The sequence below is a fragment of the Procambarus clarkii genome, chromosome 63 (assembly GCF_040958095.1).
Source record: "Procambarus clarkii isolate CNS0578487 chromosome 63, FALCON_Pclarkii_2.0, whole genome shotgun sequence".
Taxonomy (NCBI): Eukaryota; Metazoa; Arthropoda; class Malacostraca; order Decapoda; family Cambaridae; genus Procambarus; species Procambarus clarkii.
Window position 1 is genome coordinate 15,956,784 of NC_091212.1, and position 25,073 is coordinate 15,981,856.

General features: G+C 43.3%; 1 protein-coding gene across 5 annotated transcripts in view; it reads left to right on the forward strand.

Annotated features, from left to right (window-relative positions):
- LanA (laminin subunit alpha) overlaps positions 1-25,073 on the forward strand; it is a 550,694-nt gene that overhangs the window by 149,835 nt on the left and 375,786 nt on the right. For 4 of the 5 annotated variants that reach the window (XM_069308774.1, XM_069308775.1, XM_069308777.1 and 1 more), the window contains exons 16-20: positions 1,235-1,276; positions 1,523-1,680; positions 2,523-2,679; positions 7,012-7,248; positions 13,178-13,367. In XM_069308774.1, the coding sequence (XP_069164875.1) occupies positions 1,235-1,276; positions 1,523-1,680; positions 2,523-2,679; positions 7,012-7,248; positions 13,178-13,367 (784 nt within the window). The remainder of the gene's footprint in view (positions 1-1,234; positions 1,277-1,522; positions 1,681-2,522; positions 2,680-7,011; positions 7,249-13,177; positions 13,368-25,073) is intronic. The other variant, XM_069308776.1, reaches the window with a different exon arrangement.

Below are 25,073 nucleotides of genomic sequence, written 5' to 3' on the forward strand. Positions count from 1 at the left end.
ATTGATGTATTTATCCGCTGGTGGAAGAATAATTGTGGAATTTACCATTGTTTTTACCACAGCTGTATTATTATACAACAAAATATCTCAGGAGCTTACTAATAGGGCCTTATTAATGCCAAAACTGAAGCAATATTTTGCAAGAACTAGCTGCAGAAAATCAACCAGCTCGAGCACAGCCGTATCAAACCTGAGCACAGCTGTACCCAGCACGAGCACAGCAGTACCCAGCATGAGCACAGCCGTACCCAGCATGAGCACAGTCATACCCAGCACGAGCACAGCCATACCCAGCACGAGCACAGCCATACCCAGCATGATCACAGCCATACCCAGCACTAGTACAACAGCAGCCGGCACCAACTCAGAAGCAGTTGAAGCAAACACAGCAGCAGCAAGCACCAGCAAAGCTGATGCCAACATCTAAGAACATCGTGTGTGGAGTGTACAGTTTGAATGAGTGTTATATTTAAGTACATAGTGTTAGTGTTAAAATTAAGGTTGCAGTACAGAAATTTTAGTGTAAAATAGTTTTCATAAACTGTTTTGAAGTACTTAAGATACAGCAGAACTACTCATCAATACAGTGCTAACGGCATAATACAGTACTGTTCATATTTTCTGTACAGCATTCACAATAAGATAAATAACAACTGTAACACAGTAATTTTTTAGTAGAATAGTAATATATAAGTACAGTATTTAATATGGTAATGCAGTTTTATTGTTTACAAGAAAAAAAAGACACTGACACAAATGCCTCTTGAAGGTCACCTCCTGCAACGAATCCAACGCTCCAATGCACTGGGGTTGGTCCCATATAGTGCACTGAATCGAGGTTGTACTGTATTTACATATATCCATTTTTTTTTGGAAGGAGCTCCATTCCCTTCGCTGTTGACGGGGCACTGGGGGGGGGGGGGGCAGCTTGCTCTGTTGGCTCTCGCTTGGTCCCGCAGTTCGTGGGCATTTTTTGGTTGTCATCCATTATGCTTAGCTTTTCAGGCAAGCCTTATTGTTAAGAAGGAAAATGTACAAATAACAATTATATAGTAATGAAATGTGTTCTTATTGCAGCTTACAGTTTTTGTTGTAATTATAAGTTTTTATTATTTTACTATTATTTTAATTAAAGTATATGTTGCTCACTTGTTCTTTTATCAATTAAATATAAAGCTAAGCTAATTAAACAAATACATACACTCTACTAAAATAATGTATATGACTTCTGCAGATGATGAGCTGTATGTGATGGTTGCTTATGCAAGCCAGAAAGGTTAGCTTTGCCTCTGCTTTCTTGCTTTATTGTTCATGTTCCACACACATCAATAAATGTATGTACAATATATAAGTGCATGTATATAGATGCTAAGACTTGCTGCTTGTGCTTCCTGCAAACTGTCTTGTAGCTGTATATATTATTTCAAGAACAAGCCGAGTTATTTTATGAAATTTTACCAAGCCCCTTTCTTTATATTAATATTATAATATATGAAGATAATTTTCTTTGCTTCATGTGCAGAATTTGATGTGGATGTGTTGATCCAGAATGGGCAGTTTTATGAAGGGTCTTTAACGGTGCATCACTGTCCCAGCACCTCTGGCTGCCGTGCGCTCATTAAGCACCCAGATGGATCCTTCGTCTTTGATATTTTAGAAAACTTTGTCCTTTCACTTAAGGTAATGGTATACTTTCATATTATTATATACATTGTAATTATTATATAAATTGTAAAAATGTAAAAGAATACATATTAGTATATATATATATATGTCGTACCTAGTAGCCAGAACTCACTTCTCAGCCTACTATGCAAGGCCCGATTTGCCTAATAAGCCAAGTTTTCATGAATTGTTTTTCGACTACCTAACCTACCTAACCTAACCTAAGTTTTTCGGCTACATAACCCAACCTAACCTATAGAGATAGGGTAGGTTAGGTTAGGTAGGGTTGGTTAGGTTCGGTCATATATCTACGTTAATTTTAACTCCAATAAAAAAAAATTGACCTCATACATAATGAAATGGGTAGCTTTATCATTTCATAAGAAAAAAATTAGAGAAAATATATTAATTCAGGAAAACATGGCTTATTAGGCAAATCGGGCCTTGCATAGTAGGCTGAGAAGTGCGTTCTGGCTACTAGGTATGACATATATATATATATATATATATATATATATATATATATATATACATATATATATATACATATATATATATACATATATATATATATATATATATATATATATATATATATATATATATATATACACATATACATATATATATATATATATATATATATATATATATATATATATATATATATATATATATATATATATATATATATATATATATATATATATATACATAGCATAGTAGTAAATCTTCTTTTCCAATGTACTGTGCAGAATGCATGATCTTTTCTAATGATGTATGTGTTGAAAATATATATATTTTGGTCTATGTATATAACAGGTTCACACATTGAATTTTATTATTTATACTTTTAGGAACCAAATCATAAATCAATATGGGTGGATTACGTTTTAGTGGTACCAGCTCAACAGTTTTCTCAAGAAATTATGCACGAACTACCAATTGATATGACTGCAGAGTTTATTAAGTCGTGCGGAGAAGATAACTTCAATATTGAGGCTAATGCTACAGGTTTGAATAGTTTAAGTTTCTACTTTAAATAAGTGAGCACTTTGCCTCTGACACTGCAGAACAGGCTTCTAAGGTTAATATATCTTACTGGATAAAATAGTAATAAATGTGAATACAGTGGGATCGTGTTCAGTCAAACCTCGTGTTAACAGAAACCTGATATACAGGAAGGTTCAGTACCAGTAGCTGAACAGACAACATTGTAACAGACAACCGTTTGGTTAAATGGGGTTAGCATGACCAAAAGAGAGCTGCAGGGCAGTGAAATTAAATAAAGTTAAAATAACTTTTTTTGTATTAAAGGTGTTTTTAATATCATTTAATGTCAAAAATGTCAAAAATATGTTGCATCGTTCTCAATAATCAACATAGTAATTGTGGCCCAAAATTACCAAAAGCCCATAAATGTTATTGATAATGAACCCAACAGTATGATACTAAAAATTAAGGCAAACTAATCTAAGGAACAAAAGAAGTGGTGGTGAACCTATTTTCCATTTATAACATCGTGTTTTTATATAAATAGTATTAATTTTTAGCACATTTAACCCTTGGACCGCGCAATACATATATAGACGATGGGAGTAACTTTACCGAAACTGCGCAATACATATATAGACGATTGAGGCTCTAGCACATGAATTTAAATGCCCCGCAAGGGATAGGGGCAACAATAGTCCAGCCAAAACCGATAATTATCAGACGCCACCTACAAAAAAAATCGTGTGCAACATTTCCGGGTGTGAGAGCCTCAGTACTGAGTGAGCCACCATGGCTGGTGCATGCAGCATGAGCTCACAGCAACGCTGTTCACCTTGTGACCACAGCATCGCCTAAAAATGTCAAAATATATATGTACATGCTATTATTTAGTGATGATAGTATTACAGAAGACCCCCTGACTGCGATAAAACTGACCAGGATTCTGATAATAGCAGAATTGTGGTGATATTTTAAGCCGTCCTCTTAAAAATAACGTCGCTTTTTGCTCGTATGCACGCTATGGCCAAAAATGGACATAATTTTAAATGAAATCGGGTCACAAAAGTGATGTACTTGCCCGTTTTCTGTTTGAGTCCTCTGGCTTACTTGGAAAGGTTAGGAAAGGAAACTTTCAAATAAAATTTTTCATGACGTTCAGAAACTTAACCACTTAACTGCGCCAACCAAGTATTCTCGGTCTGCGGGAAACTGAGCCAACCAAGAAAACTTTTATTTTTTTATTTTTTGATACCCATTCTAAATGTGTACGAGGTTGCTTGTGTACGAAATGGACTCTTAGGACCTCCAGTGAGAGGCAGCCATCTTGGAAAAAATTCCCAGAATGCCCTAGGGCTGCTGGCTGGGTTAGTTCTGAGTGAGCAACCATGGGTGGTGCACACGCCTCTGGCTCCCAAACACCTGTCCGACATGGAGTTGAAAGATAACACTCTGTCGGTGAAATTCAAACCTTATTGTTTGAAGAACATAAGGGTCATAATATTGGTGAAGCTAGGCGCAATAAGGACCTAACACAAAGGTTGGATGCAAATGATACAGCGCCTATGATACAATACAATACAATACAATACAATTTTATTTAGGTAAGGTACATACATACAATAAATATTTACAAGGATTATTTGACTTATAGGTAGAGCTAGTACATACAATGCCTAAAGCCACTATTACGCAAAGCGTTTCGGGCATACAGGACATGAGGACAATATGAGGTATTGGTATGAGGTATGAGGACAATACAGCGAGCTTATCCACCACTGCAAGTATTGGACCTATTCGCACAAGTGAAGGTTCATACACGGAGGATGACAAAGAAATTAGTGAAATCCTAGAAAAGCAGTATGAGGACATGTTTAGCACTCCAATAAACAACATGAAAGTGGAAGATCCAGACAATTTCTTTATGCAGGATATTCAAACCCCTGTAAATATAACTGATATCAACACGAGCGCACTAAATTTTGAAAGAGAAATTTAAAACATGCCCATGCACTCGGCCCCAGGTCCAGACTCATGGAATTCAATATTTATAAAGAAATGCAAAGTGCCGGTAGCACAGGCACTCAGTATAGTGTGGAAGAAGAGCTTGGACACGGGGGAGATACCAGATGCAGATACTAGATGATACCAGATACTAGATACTAGATAGATACTAGATGATAGATACTAGATACCAGATACTAGATGCACTTAAAGTAGCAGACATAGCCCCTCTACACAAGGGAGGGACCAAAGCATTGGCAAAGAATTATAGATCAGTTGCACTAACATCGCACATCATAAAAGTATTTGAGAGAGTGATTAGGAGTCAGGTCACCAATTTCATGGAGACCAATGACCTTCACAACCCAGGCCAACATGGATTTTGAGCAGGAAGATCGTGCCTCTCACAGCTACTTGAGCACTACGACAAAGTCACTGAGGCATTAGAAGAAAAACAGAATGCTGATGTGATATACACGGACTTCGCAAAGGCTTTCGATAAATGTGACCATGGCGTGATAGCACACAAAATGAAGTCAAAGGGAATAACTGGTAAAGTAGTATGCTGGATACTCAGTTCTCTGTCAAACAGGACTCAGCGAGTAATGGTCAACCATATAAAATCTAGTCCAAGTGCAGTTAAAAGCTCTGTACCTCAGGGTACAGTCCTTGCACTGCTGCTTTTCCTTATTCTCATATCAGATATAGACAAAAATACAAGTAACAGCTTCGTATCATCCTTTGCAGATGACACAAAAATCAGTATGAAAATTATCTCGGCTGAAGACACTGAAAAACTTCAAGCCGATATTAATAAAGTTTTTGACTGGGCATCAGAAAATAACATGATGTTTAACAGTGATAAATTCCAGGTACTCGGGTACGGTAAAAATGAGGACCTTAAACACGATTACGAGAACTTTCAAATCTAGGGATCCCATCTCAATGGTCCCATCCCTTCAGAGCAGGAGAGATTGCTGAAATAGAGGGAATAAAGAGAACATATATGGCACGCATAGATGCAATAAAGCACCTAAATTATTGGGATTGTCTCAAAGCCCTCCAAATGTACTCACTAGAAAGAAGACGAGAGAGATATCAAATAATATACACCTGGAAGATACTGGAGGGCCAAGTACCAAATCTACACAGTAAAATAACAACGTACTGGAGTGAACGATATGGAAGAAAATGCAGAATAGAACCAGTGAAGAGCAGAGGTGTCATAGGCACAATCAGAGAACAAGTGATAAGAATGACATATGATGATCAGTTGGCATTTGATTTAAGTTTGGGAGTATAGTTCACTGAAACAAAATTGTCAATGTGGTCCTCTAAATATGCGGGAAATTTAGATGTAAAACCTTATAACCCCAAATGTTATGGGCTTATGAATAAATATCCAACACCACATTTAAAACAAAGAACTTTGCATATAATATGTGAAAATGGTTAGAATCAAACAGAATATTTAATTGTTTGTAGGGTCTCAAGATTGAAAATGTTGTTTTTAGAGAAAATTGAAGTGAAGTTCACGACAATGAATATGGCTGTTCTACATTATGGATATCCTTGTAAGTTTAATAAACATTGCTTGGCATTTGTATTCAAATATGAGAGAGTCTTAGGTCAATATGTGTTGAAATGAAATCAATAAAAAATAACCCCCCTCCAAAAAAACAAAATATATGGATAAAGATAATGGGTTAGGGATAACAAACATATATAATTCCGTAATATATTGCCCATATATAAGTGATAAGGCCCTCATCTGGTCCCCATTCAGCAAAGCCATCTAAAGGGTCAAAGAGAATAGTTTTAAATCTGTAAATAACTCACATAAAAAACAGAAAGTCACAAGTAAGATTATTTTTCATATTCCGACCTCCTTAAAATCATTTTTGATGTCCAATTTGATCAGAGCATTTTGGTCAGAGGTGTTGGCAATGGACGCTCGTGGTGCATAGGATGCTGCATCACAACCTTGTGGGATCCCAAATCCAAGCTAATTTGGTTTCAGCAATTCAGAACTTGCTGGCTGACAATCCTTGTGGCAGGCTTGGCAATCAGGTATTGGAGTGTTGCCAACTGATTTTCCCATTGAGCTGATTCCCCCATTCTTCTTATTAAGTGCACAGAGGGGAAGCACAAAAAAACTGGGGTGTGATGACCTCAGGTATACCACCAGCCAGGCACATGTTGATGAACCTTGTGGGTTCCTAAAGAAGACCTTGTGCAGCATTACTTGCGATTATTGTAGTTCACAACAACTGTTAGCTTCTATTTATTAATTTTATTTGTATCCTTCAATAAGAAAACCTATTACAAACCGTTTTTGTTTCTGTTCAGGTTTCTGCAAAGATGCAGCATTTGAACTGACAATGGAATACAACAGTGGAGCCTTACCTTGCCAGTGTGACTTTTATGGATCTGCCAGCTTTGAATGTCAGAGTTTTGGTGGACAGTGCCCATGTCATCCAAATGTTATTGGTCGCAGATGCAATCGTTGCAAGACTGGATTCTTTGGCTTTCCTGCCTGTCAACCTTGTAACTGCCCCTCTACAGCACTCTGTGATCCCATTACTGGTTTGTATATGTTGTTCTAATTGTTTTTATTCACTTTATAATGAATTTGGATGCAAACAAATAATTAATGTATAGTATGGTTTGTAAATGCTGTACTGTTTTTATTTGCTTTACTATTCATGTGAATGCAAATAAATAATTAATGTATAACATGTATAGAAGAAAAGGTTAGAAGATAAAGTCACAGTAATATGGCTGCAGCAAATAAGCTCTATATCCACACAGTTGACAGGAAAGGTGTATCTATAATGTGGGTTTAGTGTATTTAAGAAAAGTATTACATGGGCACCTTCAGTATTCTGATAATATTGTACTGAACTCATTCCAGATTTGCATTAAATCTGGATTTCCTTAATTTTTTGGCTATTTATTACCATATTCTCTGCATTTTTATTACAGCATTTATATTATTGCTAGTGACTATATATATTCTAATCTATTCTCGGTATATTCTGTTCTAATATATTCTAGGTTGGTGCTAATCTTGCCAGAAAAATCCCACAGACTCAGACACATACTAACACATATCTCTCAGGCAGCTATCCAAACTCTCTTCTCCTTTCACCAGTCAGCCCGGCAGATGAACACAAATGTGAACAAGCCTGAATAGTCCCCAGGCATATATGCAACTGAAAACTCACACCCCAGAAGTGACTCGAACCCATACTGCCAGGAGCACTCTGTGACTGGTGTACAGGACCTCTTAACCACTCGACTATCACGACATGACAAAAGATGATGGTAGCTAACGCTAATACCCCATCATCCCGCCGGCACCCTGATGGTAATCTTGGGCATGGTATTTTATCAAATCACCTCATTTTTTTGGGCACACATGAGGAACACAAATGTGAACAAGCATGAATGGTCCCCAAGCATTTATGCAACTGAAAACTCGCACCCCAACATCAGAGGTCCGTGGCTGTTCAACGTCCTCCCAGTGACTATAAGAAATATTGCCGGAACAACCGTGGACATCTTCAAGAGGAAACTGGACGGTTTTCTAAGAGAAGTTCCAGATCAGCCGGGCTGTGGTGGGTATGTGGCCCTGCGGGCCGCTGAAAGCAACAGCCTGGTGGACCAGACTCTCACAAGTCGAGCCTGGCCTTGGGCCGGGCTTGGGGAATAGAAGAACTCCCAGAACCTCATCAACCAGGTATCAACCTGGTATCAACCAGTGACTCGAACCCATACTGCCAGGAGCACTCTGCAACTGGTGTACCGGACCCCTTAACCACTCGACCATCACGACCGGACAAAAGATAATGAGAGCCGAGGTTAATTCCCCATCATGTCCACAAGCCGCTGACTGGTGGGCAGAGAGCACCGCTCTGCCAGACGAAGAAGGCACCAAGAAAGCACAAAAACCGCACCAAAAGACCCACCTCGACAACAAAAACCAAGGCCTCGGCACGACCACAACACGTGCGAAGACCCAAAGATATCAACCTGCAAGCCAGGAAGACCCTGGAACCCCAGAAGGCAGAACCGGGTCACACACGGGGTAATGTAAAGCCCCCGAACACACAAAGTGGAGCCCACGAGGAAGAAACCAAAGAACCCAAAGGAACCCAGAACCCAACCCTGGGGAGCCTAAACCACCATATTTGCAGATGGAAATACACAACAGAAAGGGCAAGGCACAGCACCTAGACAGAACCCTCAGGGAAACGGTCAAAATGAACTGAAAACTGAGGGACACAAGGTGTGGGAGCAAGCATAAACAGAAAGGGTCACTGAGCCCAAACCCCAGGGCCCAGACCCAAACAGACAGAAAATGCAAAAACCGGTGTAAAAACCAACACCCAAGTGTTCCCAGAGGAACAGAAGAAGGGCAGAACATCCCAGAAAAAGCAAAGAAATGGCAACAGGAGGATAAAACCCCCTGAAGGAGGTGAAAAACTCACCCAAAATGCAAGCTCACACACCCAGGCATAGGTAAACAAACTGCAGCTCCCCCCTGGTGGCCAAGCAAGGAAGTAATCCCCAGAAAGAAAATGGCCACCAGAACAAGGAGCCGTGACCGACGCAATAGATCCGAAAACACGCCAGCAAATGTGGGATGTAAGCAGACGAGAGGGACAAAAAAAAAACGCCCAAAAGCAGGAAACAGGTAGGGGCAAACAGCCCCAGAACTGCTAGCGGGCATCCCCCACAGCCCAGGGAACATGCAACAGATGGCCCCAGGCAAAGTCGTCCTCCACACCCTCTGACCTTAAAGAAAAGGAAGAGTCCAGAGGAAAGGCAGCAAAGAAAGGGCCGCTGGTAAGACTCAGATGCCTCGGCAGGAGGATCAGGCCTGAAAACCTCCGTCCCCAGCCCGAATTGGGCAGCCCCCAAAGCCGCCTGAGTCTCGGCACCAACTAAACCCCGCCCAGACCCCGAAACCCGCAGACAATCAGGAGCCGGGAACAGGGAGGGGAAAGGGGCAAACAACATCTAACCAAAACTGGGTGGCCCAGGGGCATCCAGGTGGGAAACCAACCTAGCGCATTACAGCAACCTAAACCAAGCTTGCAAAGGGACACCGCCTGTACTCTGAACAGTTAGGACATCAGAAGAGTACTGGAGAACAAGCAGAGAACACAACTCGCAAGACTCTGTGTCAAGGTGTCAGTGACCCAACAGGCAACATGACGGAGGTAAAAGAGGCGTCTGTCATCCTGAGTTCGTTGGTTGCTGTGCAACCAACAAACCCGCACAAGATGGGTTGGAACACAGAAGACATATCCAGTGGTCCACCGAGCCCCGACAAGGTTTTCCAGGGCCTGTAGGTTGACTGCTACGGGAAGCCCAGGCAAGGTGTCGCTAAATGGTTAACACCCAATGCTAACAGAGGGTAGATGCTAACACTGAAAACCCCTGCAACATGTACGATCAAAGGGGCCTAGCAGAGGGCCAGCAAACACTACCAGTGGAACTATAGACATACTAGGCAGACCCCCACCAGACAAATGAAAATAAAAACAAAAGAAATACCTCGCAAAAGTACACCGTCCCCAGAGGCAACAGGAACTGGTCGCCGCATAGGTAGCAGGTCGCGCAACAACTTTACGCCCTAACCAGCACAATACTAGTCCCTACCGAAGGCCAAACAAGGGCCCCAAGCCCCAGCTGGCCCCAAGGGTGAGGCAAATGTTGAGCAGCAAGAACTTCTATGGGAATGGTTCCCCAATGCCCCAGGGAAGATTTTCCTGTAATTACCTAAGTGTAATTACCTAAGTGTAGTTACAGGATGAGAGCTACGCTCGTGGTGTCCCGTCTTCCCAGCACTCTTTGTCATATAACGCTTTGAAACTACTGACAGTCTTGGCCTCCACCACCTTCTCACTTAACTTGTTCCAACCGTCTACCACTCTATTTGCGAAGGTGAATTTTCTTATATTTCTTCGGCATCTGTGTTTAGCTAGTTTAAATCTATGACCTCTTGTTCTTGAAATTCCAGGTCTCAGGAAGTCTTCCCTGTCGATTTTATCAATTCCTGTTACTATTTTGTATGTAGTGATCATATCACCTCTTTTTCTTCTGTCTTCTAGTTTTGGCATATTTAATGCTTCTAACCTCTCCTCGTAGCTCTTGCCCTTCAGTTCTGGGAGCCACTTAGTAGCATGTCTTTGCACCTTTTCCAGTTTGTTGATGTGCTTCTTAAGATATGGGCACCACACAACAGCTGCATATTCTAGCTTTGGCCTAACAAAAGTCATGAACAATTTCTTTAGTATATCGCCATCCATGTATTTAAATGCAATTCTGAAGTTAGAAAGCATAGCATAGGCTCCTTGCACAATATTCTTTATGTGGTCCTCAGGTGATAGTTTTCTATCTAGAACCACTCCTAGATCTCTTTCTTTATCAGAATTCTTTAAAGATTTCTCACATAATATATAGGTTGTGTGGGGTCTATGTTCTCCTATTCCACATTCCATAACATGACATTTATTAACATTAAATTCCATTTGCCAAGTGGTGCTCCATATACTTATTTTGTCCAGGTCTTCTTGAAGGGCATGACAGTCATCTAAATTTCTTATCCTTCCTATTATCTTAGCATCATCAGCAAACATGTTCATATAATTCTGTATACCAACTGGTAGATCATTTATGTACACAATAAACATCACTGGTGCAAGAACTGAACCCTGTGGTACTCCACTTGTGACATTTCTCCATTCCGATACATTGCCTCTGATTACTGCCCTCATTTTTCTATCAGTCAGAAAATTTTTCATCCATGATAGAAGCTTACCTGTCACCCCTCCAATATTTTCCAGTTTCCAGAACAACCTCTTATGTGGAACTCTGTCGAAAGCCTTTTTTAGGTCCAGATAGATGCAGTCAACCCAACCATCTCTTTCCTGTAATATCTCTGTGGCTCGATCATAGAAACTGAGTAAATTCGATACACAGGATCTTCCAGATCGAAAACCATACTGTCTGTCTGATATTATATCATTTCTCTCCAGGTGTTCTACCCATTTAGTTTTGATTAGTTTTTCCAATACTTTCACTATTACACTTGTCAATGATACAGGTCTATAATTGAGGGGGTCTTCCCTGCTGCCACTTTTGTAGATTGGAACTATGTTAGCCTGTTTCCACCCGTCTGCTACGATTCCTGTACACAGGGATGCCTGAAAGATCAGGTGAAGTGGAATGCATGGGCATTCATGCCCTGTCATGCAGGGGCAGTGTTCACAGGGTGCTTAGGGAAGGAAGCCCCTAAGTGCATGCAGGCAATGCACTGGTGAGGAACACCTGGCTACTGCACAACACAAAACACGGCAGTGAGCACCACGAAGGCAAACACTGCCTAGGAAACTGAGGCCAGAGAAGCATCTGTCCCGGTTGACATTAGCTTACAAACTGGAGTGCTATTCAGCCAGCGCGGTGAGGTCTGGGGGGGCCCCCCTCCCACTCTCGGGGAGGGGAGGGATGCACAGACGAGCGGCGCTGCAGTAGTGCGTTTCATTTGCTTGTTTACTTATTTCCTTGGGATTGTAAGGAGTTCTACCTCTCTGTTCGTTTTTTGTTGTTAGTTTCTTACCATGTGGGGTTTGTTTTGTCATGTCTACCTTTCTGGGTGCCTAACCCCGGTCGATGGCAGATAAGGAAAACTCCCCAACCACAGGGGGGGGGGGGGGTTAAAGGGCCATTGCTCCCTGAAACGTCTCTGAAGGGGCCAGGTTCTGGCTCTTGGTCCCTGGTAGGTCTGAACTCTGTAGCTAATGTCCCGGTCTAATATAACATGCATTAGCCCGATAAGCTCCAGGGATCTGTAGGGACTCCCCTCAGAAAAGCCAGATTACCATAAATAAGAAAAATACAATATAATGGAAGCAATTATATCGGATGAAGTGACAGTCCACTTTTAACTGCATCCACTCTCTACATCCCATGTGAAAGCAACCATTCCTTTCTGAGATAGTTACATTCTAAAAAAATAACCCACTAAGGAGTGTGTGCATTAATGCTAGAAAAAGGAGCCGGTCGTCCAAGTGGACAGCACGCTGGGTTTGTGATCCTGTGGTCCTGGGTTCAATCCCAGGCACCGGCGAGAAACAATGGGCAGAGTTTCTTTCACCCTATGCCCCTGTTACCTAGCAGTAAAATAGGTACCTGGGTGTTAGTCAGTTGTCATGGGCTGCTTCCTGGGGGTGGAGGCCTGGTCGAGGACCGGGCCACGGGGACACTAAAAAGCCCTGAAATCATCTCAAGATAACCTCAAGATAACCTCAAGAAGATAGTAGTGAGTGCTCTAACAAGTACATGCCAAGTGTTGTTAAGGCCTTTGTCAACCTTGCTCTCACACATAAGCTACTTGTAATATTATACTAAGAGTCACTGCTGATTTTTGCAGAAACTGTTGTGTATATTATTTGCTACAAATTCACTGCTAAACATATTAATTAATGGTGTCCTTTCTTCCCAGGTGAATGTATTTGCCCACCTCGTGTTGAGGGGGATCGTTGTGAACGTTGTGCACCTTATACTTATGGGTTTGATCCTATTATTGGGTGTGAGGAATGCCAGTGCTCATCACTTGGTGTCCAGGCTGGTAATCTACAGTGTGACTTGCATACTGGACACTGTAATTGCAAGGACTCCATTGTTGGCAGAAGGTAAAGAGTCTGACTTCATTACAAAACACTTTTCTTTCTGCAAAATTTGCAAGAAGGCTTTCTCATTATATAAAAATAGGTTTCATTTAGAGTAGATTCATCTGTTTGTAAGCAATAATAAAAATTTGACTACTCATCTTAAATAGAAGTCTCTTGATACATATGTGTGAAGAGACTTATAGGCCAGTATTATTCATTGGCTGAAAACACAATACAGCAGTCAAATGCATTATACTTTGCTTGAATAGTTTTGTAAATTTCTGGTAATAATTGTATAGTACAGTGGTACCTCGCATAACGAATTTAATCCGTTCCATGTTCGTCATGTGAAACGGACGTCATACAAAACGAGTGTCCCCCATGTAACCAGTGTGATGCACTGTGTTTATTGTGAAATTCCCCCAGAGCGCATGACATCAAATGTTCCCCAAAATATCATTTTTCTTTGCAAAATGATAAATTACCATCCCTGAACATGTCTATGTAAAAATAATTACCAAATTCCACTTACTTTGGCTGTGAGGGCGTGGACAAGGTGCGCTGTGACGTCATCAGGGGCTGGTCGTCCGTGTGTGAAGCTCCCAGAAACGGTCGCGCAGGCCATTCAAGCACCGCGTGTTGCCACAAATATATTTTCAAATATTTTTTCTATGCATTTCCAATGCGGTTCTATTTGTTTCTTTTATCGTATATGATGCATATTTGTGACCTTTACAATATGTATACAGTAGAATGTTCATAATTTTCCATGGAACTGTGATACATGTGTCAGTAATGTGTCCACAATAAATGTTTATTGTCACAATATTACATGGTAAAAATTCACTAAAATTACAATATGTACAGTTTCACATACTATTTACACAGTAACACACTGTATTACACACTCAGTACTTTGGAGGTGCGTAATAGTCAACGAAGTAGTCCATGGTACACAGTGCGACTTTGCTCTCCTTGCACCAGCTACAGATAGATTTTTGTTTCCTGTTTCATCGTTCTGTGTGCTTGCAAATAACGCACTCGTGTGCACCCTTGGCTTTAGTACTTATAGGTGGTATGTAGCCAAGCTTGTAAAGCATACGGTAGTATTGAAACGATTATAGGAAAAGCTCTATTTGTAAGGTAGTCTTGAAAAGATCGCTTTGTAAGGTCCCACACAGGAAGAGATTCAGCTAGCCTCAAAGAGTGTCCATCAGTCAGGAAGAGATTCAGCTAGCCTCAAAGAGTGTCCATCAGTCAGGAAGAGATTCAGGTATTCTTGAAAACATCAATGAACAACACCACCATGGAAGCCGCTAACACTGTTCATCTATGCTACTTGTATCAGATGCATCATCACTAAACACAGAAAACGATTCATCTATGTATCATCTATATAAATTCGAGATGGCAAGGGTGGGGCTCAGAGCTACACCTGGATACGCTCGCTGTATCATCCTCATAGGTGCTGTATCACTGGCATCCGACCAATGTGTTAAGCCTTTATTGCGCCTAGCTTCACCAATGTTATGACCCTTATGTTCTTCAAACAATAGGGTCTGAATTGCACCGATTGAGCACAGTCTTTCAACACCGTGTGGGACAGGTGTTTGAGAGCCAGAGGCGCGTGTGCCACAAATGGTTGCTCACGCAGTACTAACCCAGCCAGCAGCCCTTGTCTTTCATATTCGTTATAGCAAAAGGTTCTTTCAGTGTTTGTTGGGTAGGCTGCTCCATTATGACAATCTTTCTTTGTTTCAAATGTATTCCATTTGTTTTGTGTTTGTCACTTACATCTCAATAATGGAGCAGCCTACCCGACAAACACTGAACGAACCTTTATGGCATTTGTTCATTTTTCAAATTGTTTCAACAGTTCTTTTATTTTTCGTTTTTTTTTTAAGAAACATGGAGCAGCCGACCTGTAGACCACCGAACGAACCTTTTTGACATTTGTACTGGTTTTCAAAATTCTTCATTTTTTTATTATTTACGTTTTTTGTTTGTAAGAAACATGGAGCAGCCTACCTGCCGACCACCGAACGAACCTTTTGCTATAAGACAAATGAAAAATAAATATTGAACACATTTGAAGAAAGGAAAATGTCATAATGGTTTATTCAGTGTATGTAAGGTAGGCTTCTCCATTATTGAGATGTAAATGACAAATACAAAACAAATGGAACACATTTGAAACAAAGAAAGATTGTTATAATGGAGCAGCCTACCTGCCAAAAACCGAATGAACCTTTTTGACATTTGTTGTATATCAGACATTTCATTTCTTTTTTCCTACAAAAACGTCAATGCTTTGCAACATCTCAGCAGGGACCCTTTTATATCCCAGCATCATTAGCATCTTTAAACAAGAACAACATAATTTATGTGCATCGTCGAAGGCTTCTAAGAATGTGCAAGAAGCAGCGTGACCCCACCATGTGGTGTTGACGTTACTCAAACCAGCGTTCATCATACGGGACGATTTGACGCCGATCGGGCCGTTCGTTACCCAAAATGTTCATCTTTTGGGGCGATCATTATGCGAGGTACCACTGTATTTTAATATGAAAGTTCTTAAATTGAATGTACTTTATACATTTAAAAATGAACGTCTGTGTGAAATTAATTACCTAAGTAATTACCTAAGTGTAGTTACAGGATGAAAGCTGCGCTTATGGTGTCCTGTCTTCCCAGCACTCTTTGTCATATAATGCTTTGAAACTACTGACAGTTTTGGCCTCCACCACCACCTCACTTAGCTTGTTCCAACCGTCTACCACTCTGTTTGCAAAAGAAAATTTTCTAATGTTTTTGCAACACCTTTGTTTCCTTAGCTTCAGTCTATGTCCTCTTGTTCTTGACGTTCCAGGTCTCAGAAAGTCTTCCCTCTCAATTTTATCAATTCCTGTTATTATTTTGTACGTAGTGATCATATTGCCTCTTTTTCTTTTATCTTCTAGTTTTGGCATGTTTAACACCTCTAACCTCTCTTTGTAGCTCTTCTTTTTCATTTCTGGGAGCCACTCAGTGGTATGTCTTTGCACCTTTTCCAGTTTGTTGTTGTGCTTCTTAATATGGGCACTATACAACTGCTTCATACTCTAGCTTTGGTCTAACAAAACTCGTGAACAATTTCTTTAGTATTTCACCATCCATGTATTTAAAAGCAATTATGAAGTTAGAAAGCATAGCATAGGCTATAAAAGTACAAAATAAAACAAAAAGAAAAAAAACCTAAACAAGACTGTGGCAGACAAGCAGACTTGAAGAAACATCAGCATGCCCATAAACACCTATGCAGGCTGAGCAACTGCTGTGTGCTCCAACAACCAAAAATGCCCCTCAAACCCCCGGCAAGACAGAAAGCCAAAGACCTCTGGCTTCCTTTAACCCTTAAAAGTTGCATATTGGGGGCCCGGAAGCGAAAAATATTTGAATTATGTAAAAATAACTTAAAAATTTTAAACAAATCTCCAACTTATAAATGTCAATGTCGTGAAACTCTCATCAAAATATTTTCAGAAATTGATTTTAAACAATTTTTTTCTATGGGGAGTGCCTACGGCTCCCTGGAGCTTATCGGGCTAATGTATGTTATATTAGACCTGGACATTAGCTAAGGAGTTCAGACCTACCAGGGACCAGTGCCAGAACCTGGCCTTTCAGAGAGGTTTCAGGGAGCAATGGCCCAGGAAAACCCCCTTGTGGTTGAGGTTTTCCTTATCTGCCATCGACTGGGGTTAGGCACCCAGAAAGGTAGGCATAACAAAACAAACCCCACATGGTAAAAAACTAAAACAAAAAAACGAACAGAGAGGTAGAAACTCCCTACAATCCCAAAGAAACAAGTAAACAAGCAAACATCACACTTTACTGCCGCGCCGATCGTCCTCGCAGCCCTCCCTGCCCCGAGAGGGGGAGGGGGGGAGCCCCGAACCTCACTGCGCCAGATGCCTAGCATCAGTTCGTAAGCTAATGTCAACCGGGATAGACCCTTCTCTGGCCTCAGTTTCCTAGGTAGTGTTTGCCTTGTGTGGAGTCCACTGCCGTGTGTTGTGTTGTGTGCGGCCAGGTGTTTCTCATCAGTACCAGGGCTGCATGCGCTTAGGGGCTTCCTTTCCTAAGCGCCCTGTGAGTACTACCCTGCGTGACAGGGTTATCTTCCCTGAGGCGTTCGGGAACCATTCACATAGTTTCTTGCTGCTCGGCATTTGTCTCGCCCTTGGGGCCAGCTGGGGCTTGGGGCCCTTGTTTGGCCCTTTATAGGGACTGGTATTGTGCTGGTTAGGGCATCAAGGTGTTGCGCGACCTGCCACCTAAGCGGCGATCGGTTCCTGTTGCCTCTGGAGACGATGTACTTTTGCAGGGGTTTTCTTTTGTTTTTATTTTCATTTGCCTGGTTGAGGTCTGCCCAGTGTGGCTATAGTTCCACTGGTAGTGTTTGGTGGCCCTCTGCTAGGCCCCCATGATTGTACACGTCACAGGGGTTTTCAGTGTTGTCCTCTACCCCCTTGTTATTTTGGGTTTCTTAACCGGTTAGCAACACCTTGCCCGGGCTTCCCGTAGTTGTTACCCTACGGGCCCTGGAAACAACTGTCAGGGTTAGGTGAACCATTGAATTTGTCTTCCGGTTTCCAACCTGTCTTGTACGGGATCGTTGGTTGCTGTGCTCTTGTCTCCGGGTGATAGTCGCCACTTTTATCTCTGCCATGCTGCCTGTTGGGTCACTGACACTTTGACCCGGAATCTTGCGAGAGATATTCTCTGCTTGTTCTCCAGTACTCAACTGATTTTATTACTGTTCAGAGTACAGGCTGCATCCGTGTTGCAAGCTAGGTTAGGTTGCTGCAACACACTAGGTTGGTTTTCCACTCGGATGCCTTGGGGGCCGCCCCGTTTTGGTTAGGTGCTGTTCACCCCTTTCCTTCCCTGTTCCCGGCTCCTAACTGTCTACGGGTTTCGGGGTCAGGGCGGGGTTTAGTTGGGGCCGAGTCTCGGGCGGTTTTGGGGGGGGCTGCCCCGTTCGGGTTGGGGACTGAGGTTTTCGAGCCTGTTCCTCCTGCCAAGGCCTCTGGGTCTTACCAGCGGCCCATTCTTGCTGCCTTTCCTTTGGACTCTTCCTTTTCTTTAAGGGCGGAGGGCTTGGAGAACGGCTGTGCCCCGGGGCCTCTGTTGCTAGTTTCCGGGGCTGTGGGGGATGCCTGCTAGCAGTTCTGGGGCTGTTTGACCCTGCCGGGGTTTTCTCATCATTTTCTGTTCCTCTGGGAACGTTTGAGTGTTGATTTTACACTGAGTTTTACGTTTTGTCTGTTTTAGGTCTGGGCCCTTGGGCTTGGGCTCAGTGTCCCTGTCTATTATGCTTGCTCCCACACCTTGTCCCTCGGTTTTCGGTCTGTTTTGACCATTTCCCAGGGGGTTCTGTCTGGGGGCTGTGCTTTGTCTTTCTGTGGTGTATCTTCGCCAGCCAATGTGGTGGTTTGGGCTCTCCCTGGTTTGATTCTAGGTTCCTATTGGTTCTTTGGTTTCATTCTGGAGGTTTCTTCCTCTTGGGGCCCCCTTTGTGGGTTCAGGGGGCTTTGTTTGTGTGACCCAGTTCTGCCTTCTGGAGTTTCGGGGTCTTCCTTGCTTGCAGACTGATCTTTTTGGTCTTGGCACATGTTGTGGTCTTGCTGGGACTTTGTGGTTTTGTTGTCGTGGTGGGCCTTTTGATGCAGTTTTGTGCCTTCTTCACCTAACTGGCGTGGTGCTCACTGCCCACTGGTCGGCGGCTTGTAATTTTCTTTTCACGTGTATGTGTATGTCCGCATGTACTTGTGCGTGTGTACACTGTGTGTGTGTTCACATGTGTATGTGCACGTATGTGTAATACACCTTTGTGTGTGTATTTATGTATATGTGTATGTATGTATGTATGTGTGTGTATGTATATATATATATATATATATATATATATATATATATATATATATATATATATATATATATATATATATATATATATATATATATATATATATATATATATATATATATATATATATATATATATATATATATATATATATATATATATATATATATATATATATATATATATAATTTATTTTATGTATGTATGTATGTATGTATGTATGTATGTATGTACATGTACATGTACATAATTTATGTGAATATGTGTATATATATGTATGTATGCTTTTTGTTTCAGAAGGGGCTCTGTTCCCTTCACTGTTAATGGGGCTATGGGGAAGCAGCTTGCTCTGTTGTCTCTCGCATGGTCCTGCAGTTAGTGGGCGCTTTTGGTTGTCTTTCGGCCTCTGGTGGCGGCGGCGGACGGCTTCTCCAACTTTGGGGGGTTCAGGGCTGGCGGGGTGGGTTTCTTCCCCTGCACTTCGTCATGTGCAGCCTGGCGTTCTGGCGTTCCACGAGCGCTATGTCATGGGTTCGTATCCTGGCCGGGGAGGATTTACTGGGCGCAATTCCTTAACTGTAGCCTCTGTTTAACGCAACAGTAAATTGTGTACTTGGATGAAAAAACGATTCTTCGCGGCAGGGGATCGTATTCCAGGGACCATAGGATTAAGAACTTGCCCGAAACGCTACGCGTACTAGTGGCTGTACAAGAATGTAACAACTCTTGTATATATCTCAAAAAAAAAAAAAAAAAAAAAAAAAAAAGTCATCTTAGTGGGTGCGTTGGACGTGGTCGATCCGCCCCATCCTTCTGGGGTTCCCGTCTGCTCTATGCAGACACTGGCCTGGCGAAGCTGCAGTTCTTCTGGACTTCTCCAGTCTGCTTCGTGAATTCTATGCCCTCATCAGAGGACTGTTGTCTCTGGTCCGGCTTCTGTTGGGGCTGGGTGCCTGGATGGTGGCCCTGGACCTGCAGGTCAATTCTTGGCACAATCTTCTCGAGTTTTCCGGGACTGGCATAGTTGGTGGTGGGGCTGTAGGCTTGCCGCTTTTGTTGCCTTCCCTTGTTTGTAATTGGCACGTGGTGTATTTACGCATCTTTACCGAATCTTGGTGCCCTGTCTGAGTCTGCTTGGGATTCGGTGTCTGGCCTACTTCGACACCTGGCTGGTGTGAGCTCCCAGTTGGTCTGCTTGTCTGCTCGCAAGGTGTGTGGTTCTTTCCAGATCGCTGGGTTTGGTTTCCTGGTGATCTGGAGGCCGTTGCATCTGTTTCTGGCCTGGGTTCGGACCTGGCTGGGTCTTGTTTAAGGCTCTTGGGCCGCTCCTTGTCCTTTCCTCCAGAAGTGTTGCTGCGGCTGTGGTCCCACCTTCGGCTGTTCATGAGCGGGTCCCGGGTTGCCCGGCGGTTGTTCGAGCAGTTGTGTGGGAGTCTGAACTTCGAAGTGCTGGTCTGCCCGCAGAGTCGGGCTTGGCTCCTAGGTTCCTGGCCACCCATTCTTTATGCGTGCGTCTGCTCCTGTGCGTTCTTGTTGCCTTGGGTCACAGGTTGCAGCCTGTTGTCTTGGCTTCACGTTGCGGAGTTTGTGGCGGCCGCCTTCCAGGTCAGCTTTTTCTTTTCCTTCTCTTTGGGTATGAAGCTCCAGGGAGCTTTAGGGGGCTCTCCACAGAAAACCAGCATTGAATGTAATGAAACGCTATTTTCTGGGTGAGCCCCGGAGGCTCCCTGGCAACCCTCCCTCCCACCTGTTGGCGGTTTTTTCACGTTGGTTGAAGCTTAGCTTCCGAACTGATGCTAGGCAGCCGGCGCGATGAGGTCCGTGGCTCCCCCCTCCCCCTCTAGGGGCTGGGAGGGCTGCACGGACGATCGGTGCGGCTGTAAAGTGTGATGTTTGCCTGTTTGCTTGTTTCCTTGGGATTTGCCTGTTTGCTTGTTTCCTTGGGATTGTAGGGAGTTTCTACCTCTCTGTTCAGTTTTTTGTTTTAGTTTTTTACCATGTGGAGTGATTGCACACAAAATGAGGCCAGTGGGTATAGCTGGTAAAGTAGGACGCTGGATACTCAATTTCCTGTCGAACAGAACACAAAGAGTAACAGTCAATCAAGTAAAATCGAGTCCGAGTGTAGTTAAAAGCTCTGTACCTCAAGGTACAGTCCTTGTACCAGTGCTGTTACTTATTCTCATATCAGATATAGACAAAAACACAAGTCACAGCTTCGTGTCATCCTTTCCAGATGATACAAAAATCAGCATGAAAATTACCTCTGCTGATGACATTGATAAACTACAAACAGATATTAACAAAGTTTTTGATTGGGCAGCAGAAAATAACATGATGTTTAACGGTGATAAATTCCAGGTACTCAGATACGGCAAAAATGAGGATCTTAAACATAATACAGGGTACAAAACACAATCGAATCTGCCCATAGAAGGAAAACAGCATGTCAAGGATTTGGGAATAATGATGCCCGATGACCTAACGTTAAGGGAGCATAACCAAGCAAGTATTGCGTCAGCTAGAAAAATGATAGGATGGATTACGAGAACCTTCAAGTCCAGAGATCCCATCACAATGGTTGTACTCTTCAAATCACTTGTGTTGTCCCGTCTTGAGTACTGCTCAGTACTCACTTCCCCCTTCAGAGCAAGAGAGATTGCTGAAATTGAGGGAATACAGAGAATATATACGGCACGCATAGATGAGATAAAGCACCTAAATTATTGGGATCGTCTCAAAGCTCTCCAAATGTACTCACTAGAAAGGAGACGAGAGAGATACCAAATAATATACACATGGAAAATACTGGAGGGACAGGTCCCAAATCTGCACAGTAAAATAACAATGTACTGGAGTGAACGACATGGAAGAAAATGCAGAATAGAACCAGTAAAGAGCAGAGGTGCCATGGGCACAATCAGAGAACACTGTATGAACATCAGAGGTCCACGGTTGTTCAACATCCTACCAGCGAGCATCAGAAATATTACAGTAACAACCGTGGACATCTTTAAGTGGAAACTAGATTATTTCCTTCAAGGAGTGCTGGACCAACCGGACTGTGGTGGGTATGTGGGCCTGCGGGCCGCTCCAAGCAACAGCCTAGTGGACCAAACTCACAAGTCAAGTCTGGCCCCGGGCCAGGCTTGGGGAGTAGAACTCCCAGAACCCCATCAACCAGGTATGTGGGGTTTGTTTTGTTATGCCTACCTTTCTGGGTGCCTAACCCCGGTCGATGGCAGATATGGAAAACTCCTACCACAAGTGGGTTTTGCAGGGCCATTGCTCCCTGAAACCTCTCTGAATGGGCCTGGTTCTGGGGCTGGTCCCTGGTAGGTCTGAACTTCTTAGCTAATGCCCTGGTCTAATATAACATACATTAGCCCAATGAGCTCCAGGGAGCCTCCGGGGCTCACCCAGAAAATGGCGTTTTATTACATTCAATGCTGTTTTTTTTAAATAAGAACATTTTGTTGATTAGGAGAACAGCTCATATTAACTGGAACTGAGGGATAATAAAGTAATAAAGTGATACATGCATCTGTCTGATGCTCAAAGAATAAGAATAACAGTAAGAAGTGTCCACAAAGGGGATATGCAGCTGGTGCCTTTATAGCACTGCTGAGTAATACATAATAACAGAAATAATAATGAGTAACTATGTTATTATGCACTATTTTGTTATGTATCATATAAATAAATTGCCCAGTGTTAATCATGAGGTTATTTTGAGATGATTTCGGGGCTTAGTGTCCCCGCGGCCGAAGACCAGGCATCCACCCCAAGGAAGCAGCCTGTGACAGCTGACTAACTCCCAGGTACCTATTTACTGCTAGGCAACAGTGGCATCAGGGTGAAAGAAACTCTGCCTATCGTTTCTCGCCGGCACCTGGGATCAAACCCGGGACCACAGGATCATGTTTCCAGTGTTCTGTCCGCTCAGCTGCCAGCTCCCTAATATATGTTACTTTCATCAATGTCTCCCCCTCCCTAATATTTTATTTTTTAAGGGATTTTTTTGTAGAGCCCCTTCGGCTCCCCGGAGCTATACCGGGCTGATGTGTATATATTAGACTGTGGCAACAGTCAATCGAAGGAGTTCTAAGCCTACTGGGGACCAGAGCCAGAACCTGGCCCCCCCTCAAGGGAGGCATGAGGAGCAATGGCCTAAAGACACCCACGTGCAATTGGAAGCAGTCTTTGTTTGCAATCTACCAGGTCAGGCACCCAGAAAGGTAGGAATTCCAAAACAAACTACTGCTGATCAAATAAATTGATCAGCAGTAGTTTGCTGATCTCTATGCGCCCTGTGAGTACTGCCCCTGCGTGACAGAGTTATCTTCCCTTAGGCGTTCGGGAACCATTCCTGAATGGAGAATGTTGTCTCTGGTCCAGCTTCTGTTGGGGCCGGGCTGGTGTCCCTGGAACTCCGGGTCACTTCTTATGTTCCTCGCCAGGGTTCCGGGACTGGCATAGTTTATGGTGGGGCTTCAGGCTTGCCAATTTTGTTGTCTTCCCTAGTTGGGAAGACGCTGGGAGTCGGTCGGCCGAGCGGACAGCACGCTGGTCTTGTGATCCTGTGGTCCTGGGTTCGATCCCAGGCGCCGGCGAGAAACAATGGGCAGAGTTTCTTTCACCCTATGCCCCTGTTACCTAGCAGTAAAATAGGTACCTGGGTGTTAGTCAGCTATCACGGGCTGCTTCCTGGGGGTGGAGGCCTGGCCGAGGACCGGGCCGCGGGGACACTAAAGCCCCGAAATCATCTCAAGATAACCTGAAGATAGTTGGTAAATGAAACTTAGTGTTTTTACACATCTTTACCAGATCTTGGTGACCTTTCTGCGTCTGCTCGGGATTCGGTTTCTGGCCTACCTCGACGACTGGCTGGTGAGGGCTCCCAGTCGGTCTACTTGTCTGCTCGCCAGGGATATTGTTCTTTCCAGCTTGCCGGATTCGGGTTCCTGGTGAACTGGAGAACATTCTATCTGGTTCTGTCTTGGATTCGGCCCTGGTTGGGTCTTTTTGGGGACTCTTGGTCCACTTCTTTCTCCCTCCAGAGACGTTGCTGTTGCTACAGTCCCACCTTCGGCTGTTTCTGAGGGGGTCCCAGGGTCACTCGATGGTTGCTCGAGCACTTTTTCGGGAGTCTGAACTTTGCCATGCTGGTCTACTTGATGGGTCGGGTTTGGCTTCGGCATCTGTTTTGGTTCCTTTGGGGATGCCCCTTCCACTTCCCTCGCGATCATTGGTTCATCCTCCGGGGGCCTTGTGTCGGTGCTGCGTCGCCTGCTTCCTCTTTAGGGTTTTTGGAATTCAGTGCCTTGACGCCTCCCCAAGCCTTCGCTCGATGTGATCACTGACGGGTCGTCTCTCGGCTGGGGCTGTGTGATCAGGTCTCACCAGTCCGGCCGGGGACAGTGGGGTCCATCCTTCTGTTGGGCTCACAGCACAGTTCAGGAGTTCACGGTGGTCTGGTTTGCACTTTGGAAGGTTTGGGTCCCTCGGGGCTCTCTCATCCAGCACCATTCGGACTGTCCTCCGGTGGTTCATTGCCGGAACCACGGGGGTTCTCTTCAGTCCTTGCCTCTTTGGGGTTGGTCTCTTTGGGTGGCTCACCTGCTGGTTTCTCGGGGTTTGACTCTCCGCTCAGTTCATGCCTAGGGTGTGTCCATCGTCCTGTCAGACAACCTGTCTCAGTTCATTCCTCTGTTCATGGAATGGCTGGTCTTTGCCGACTTGTTCGTTGGTTCTGCCGGATGTACAGACTCCTGGATATGGACATCTTCGCGTCGGCGTGGTCTTGGTATCTCCCG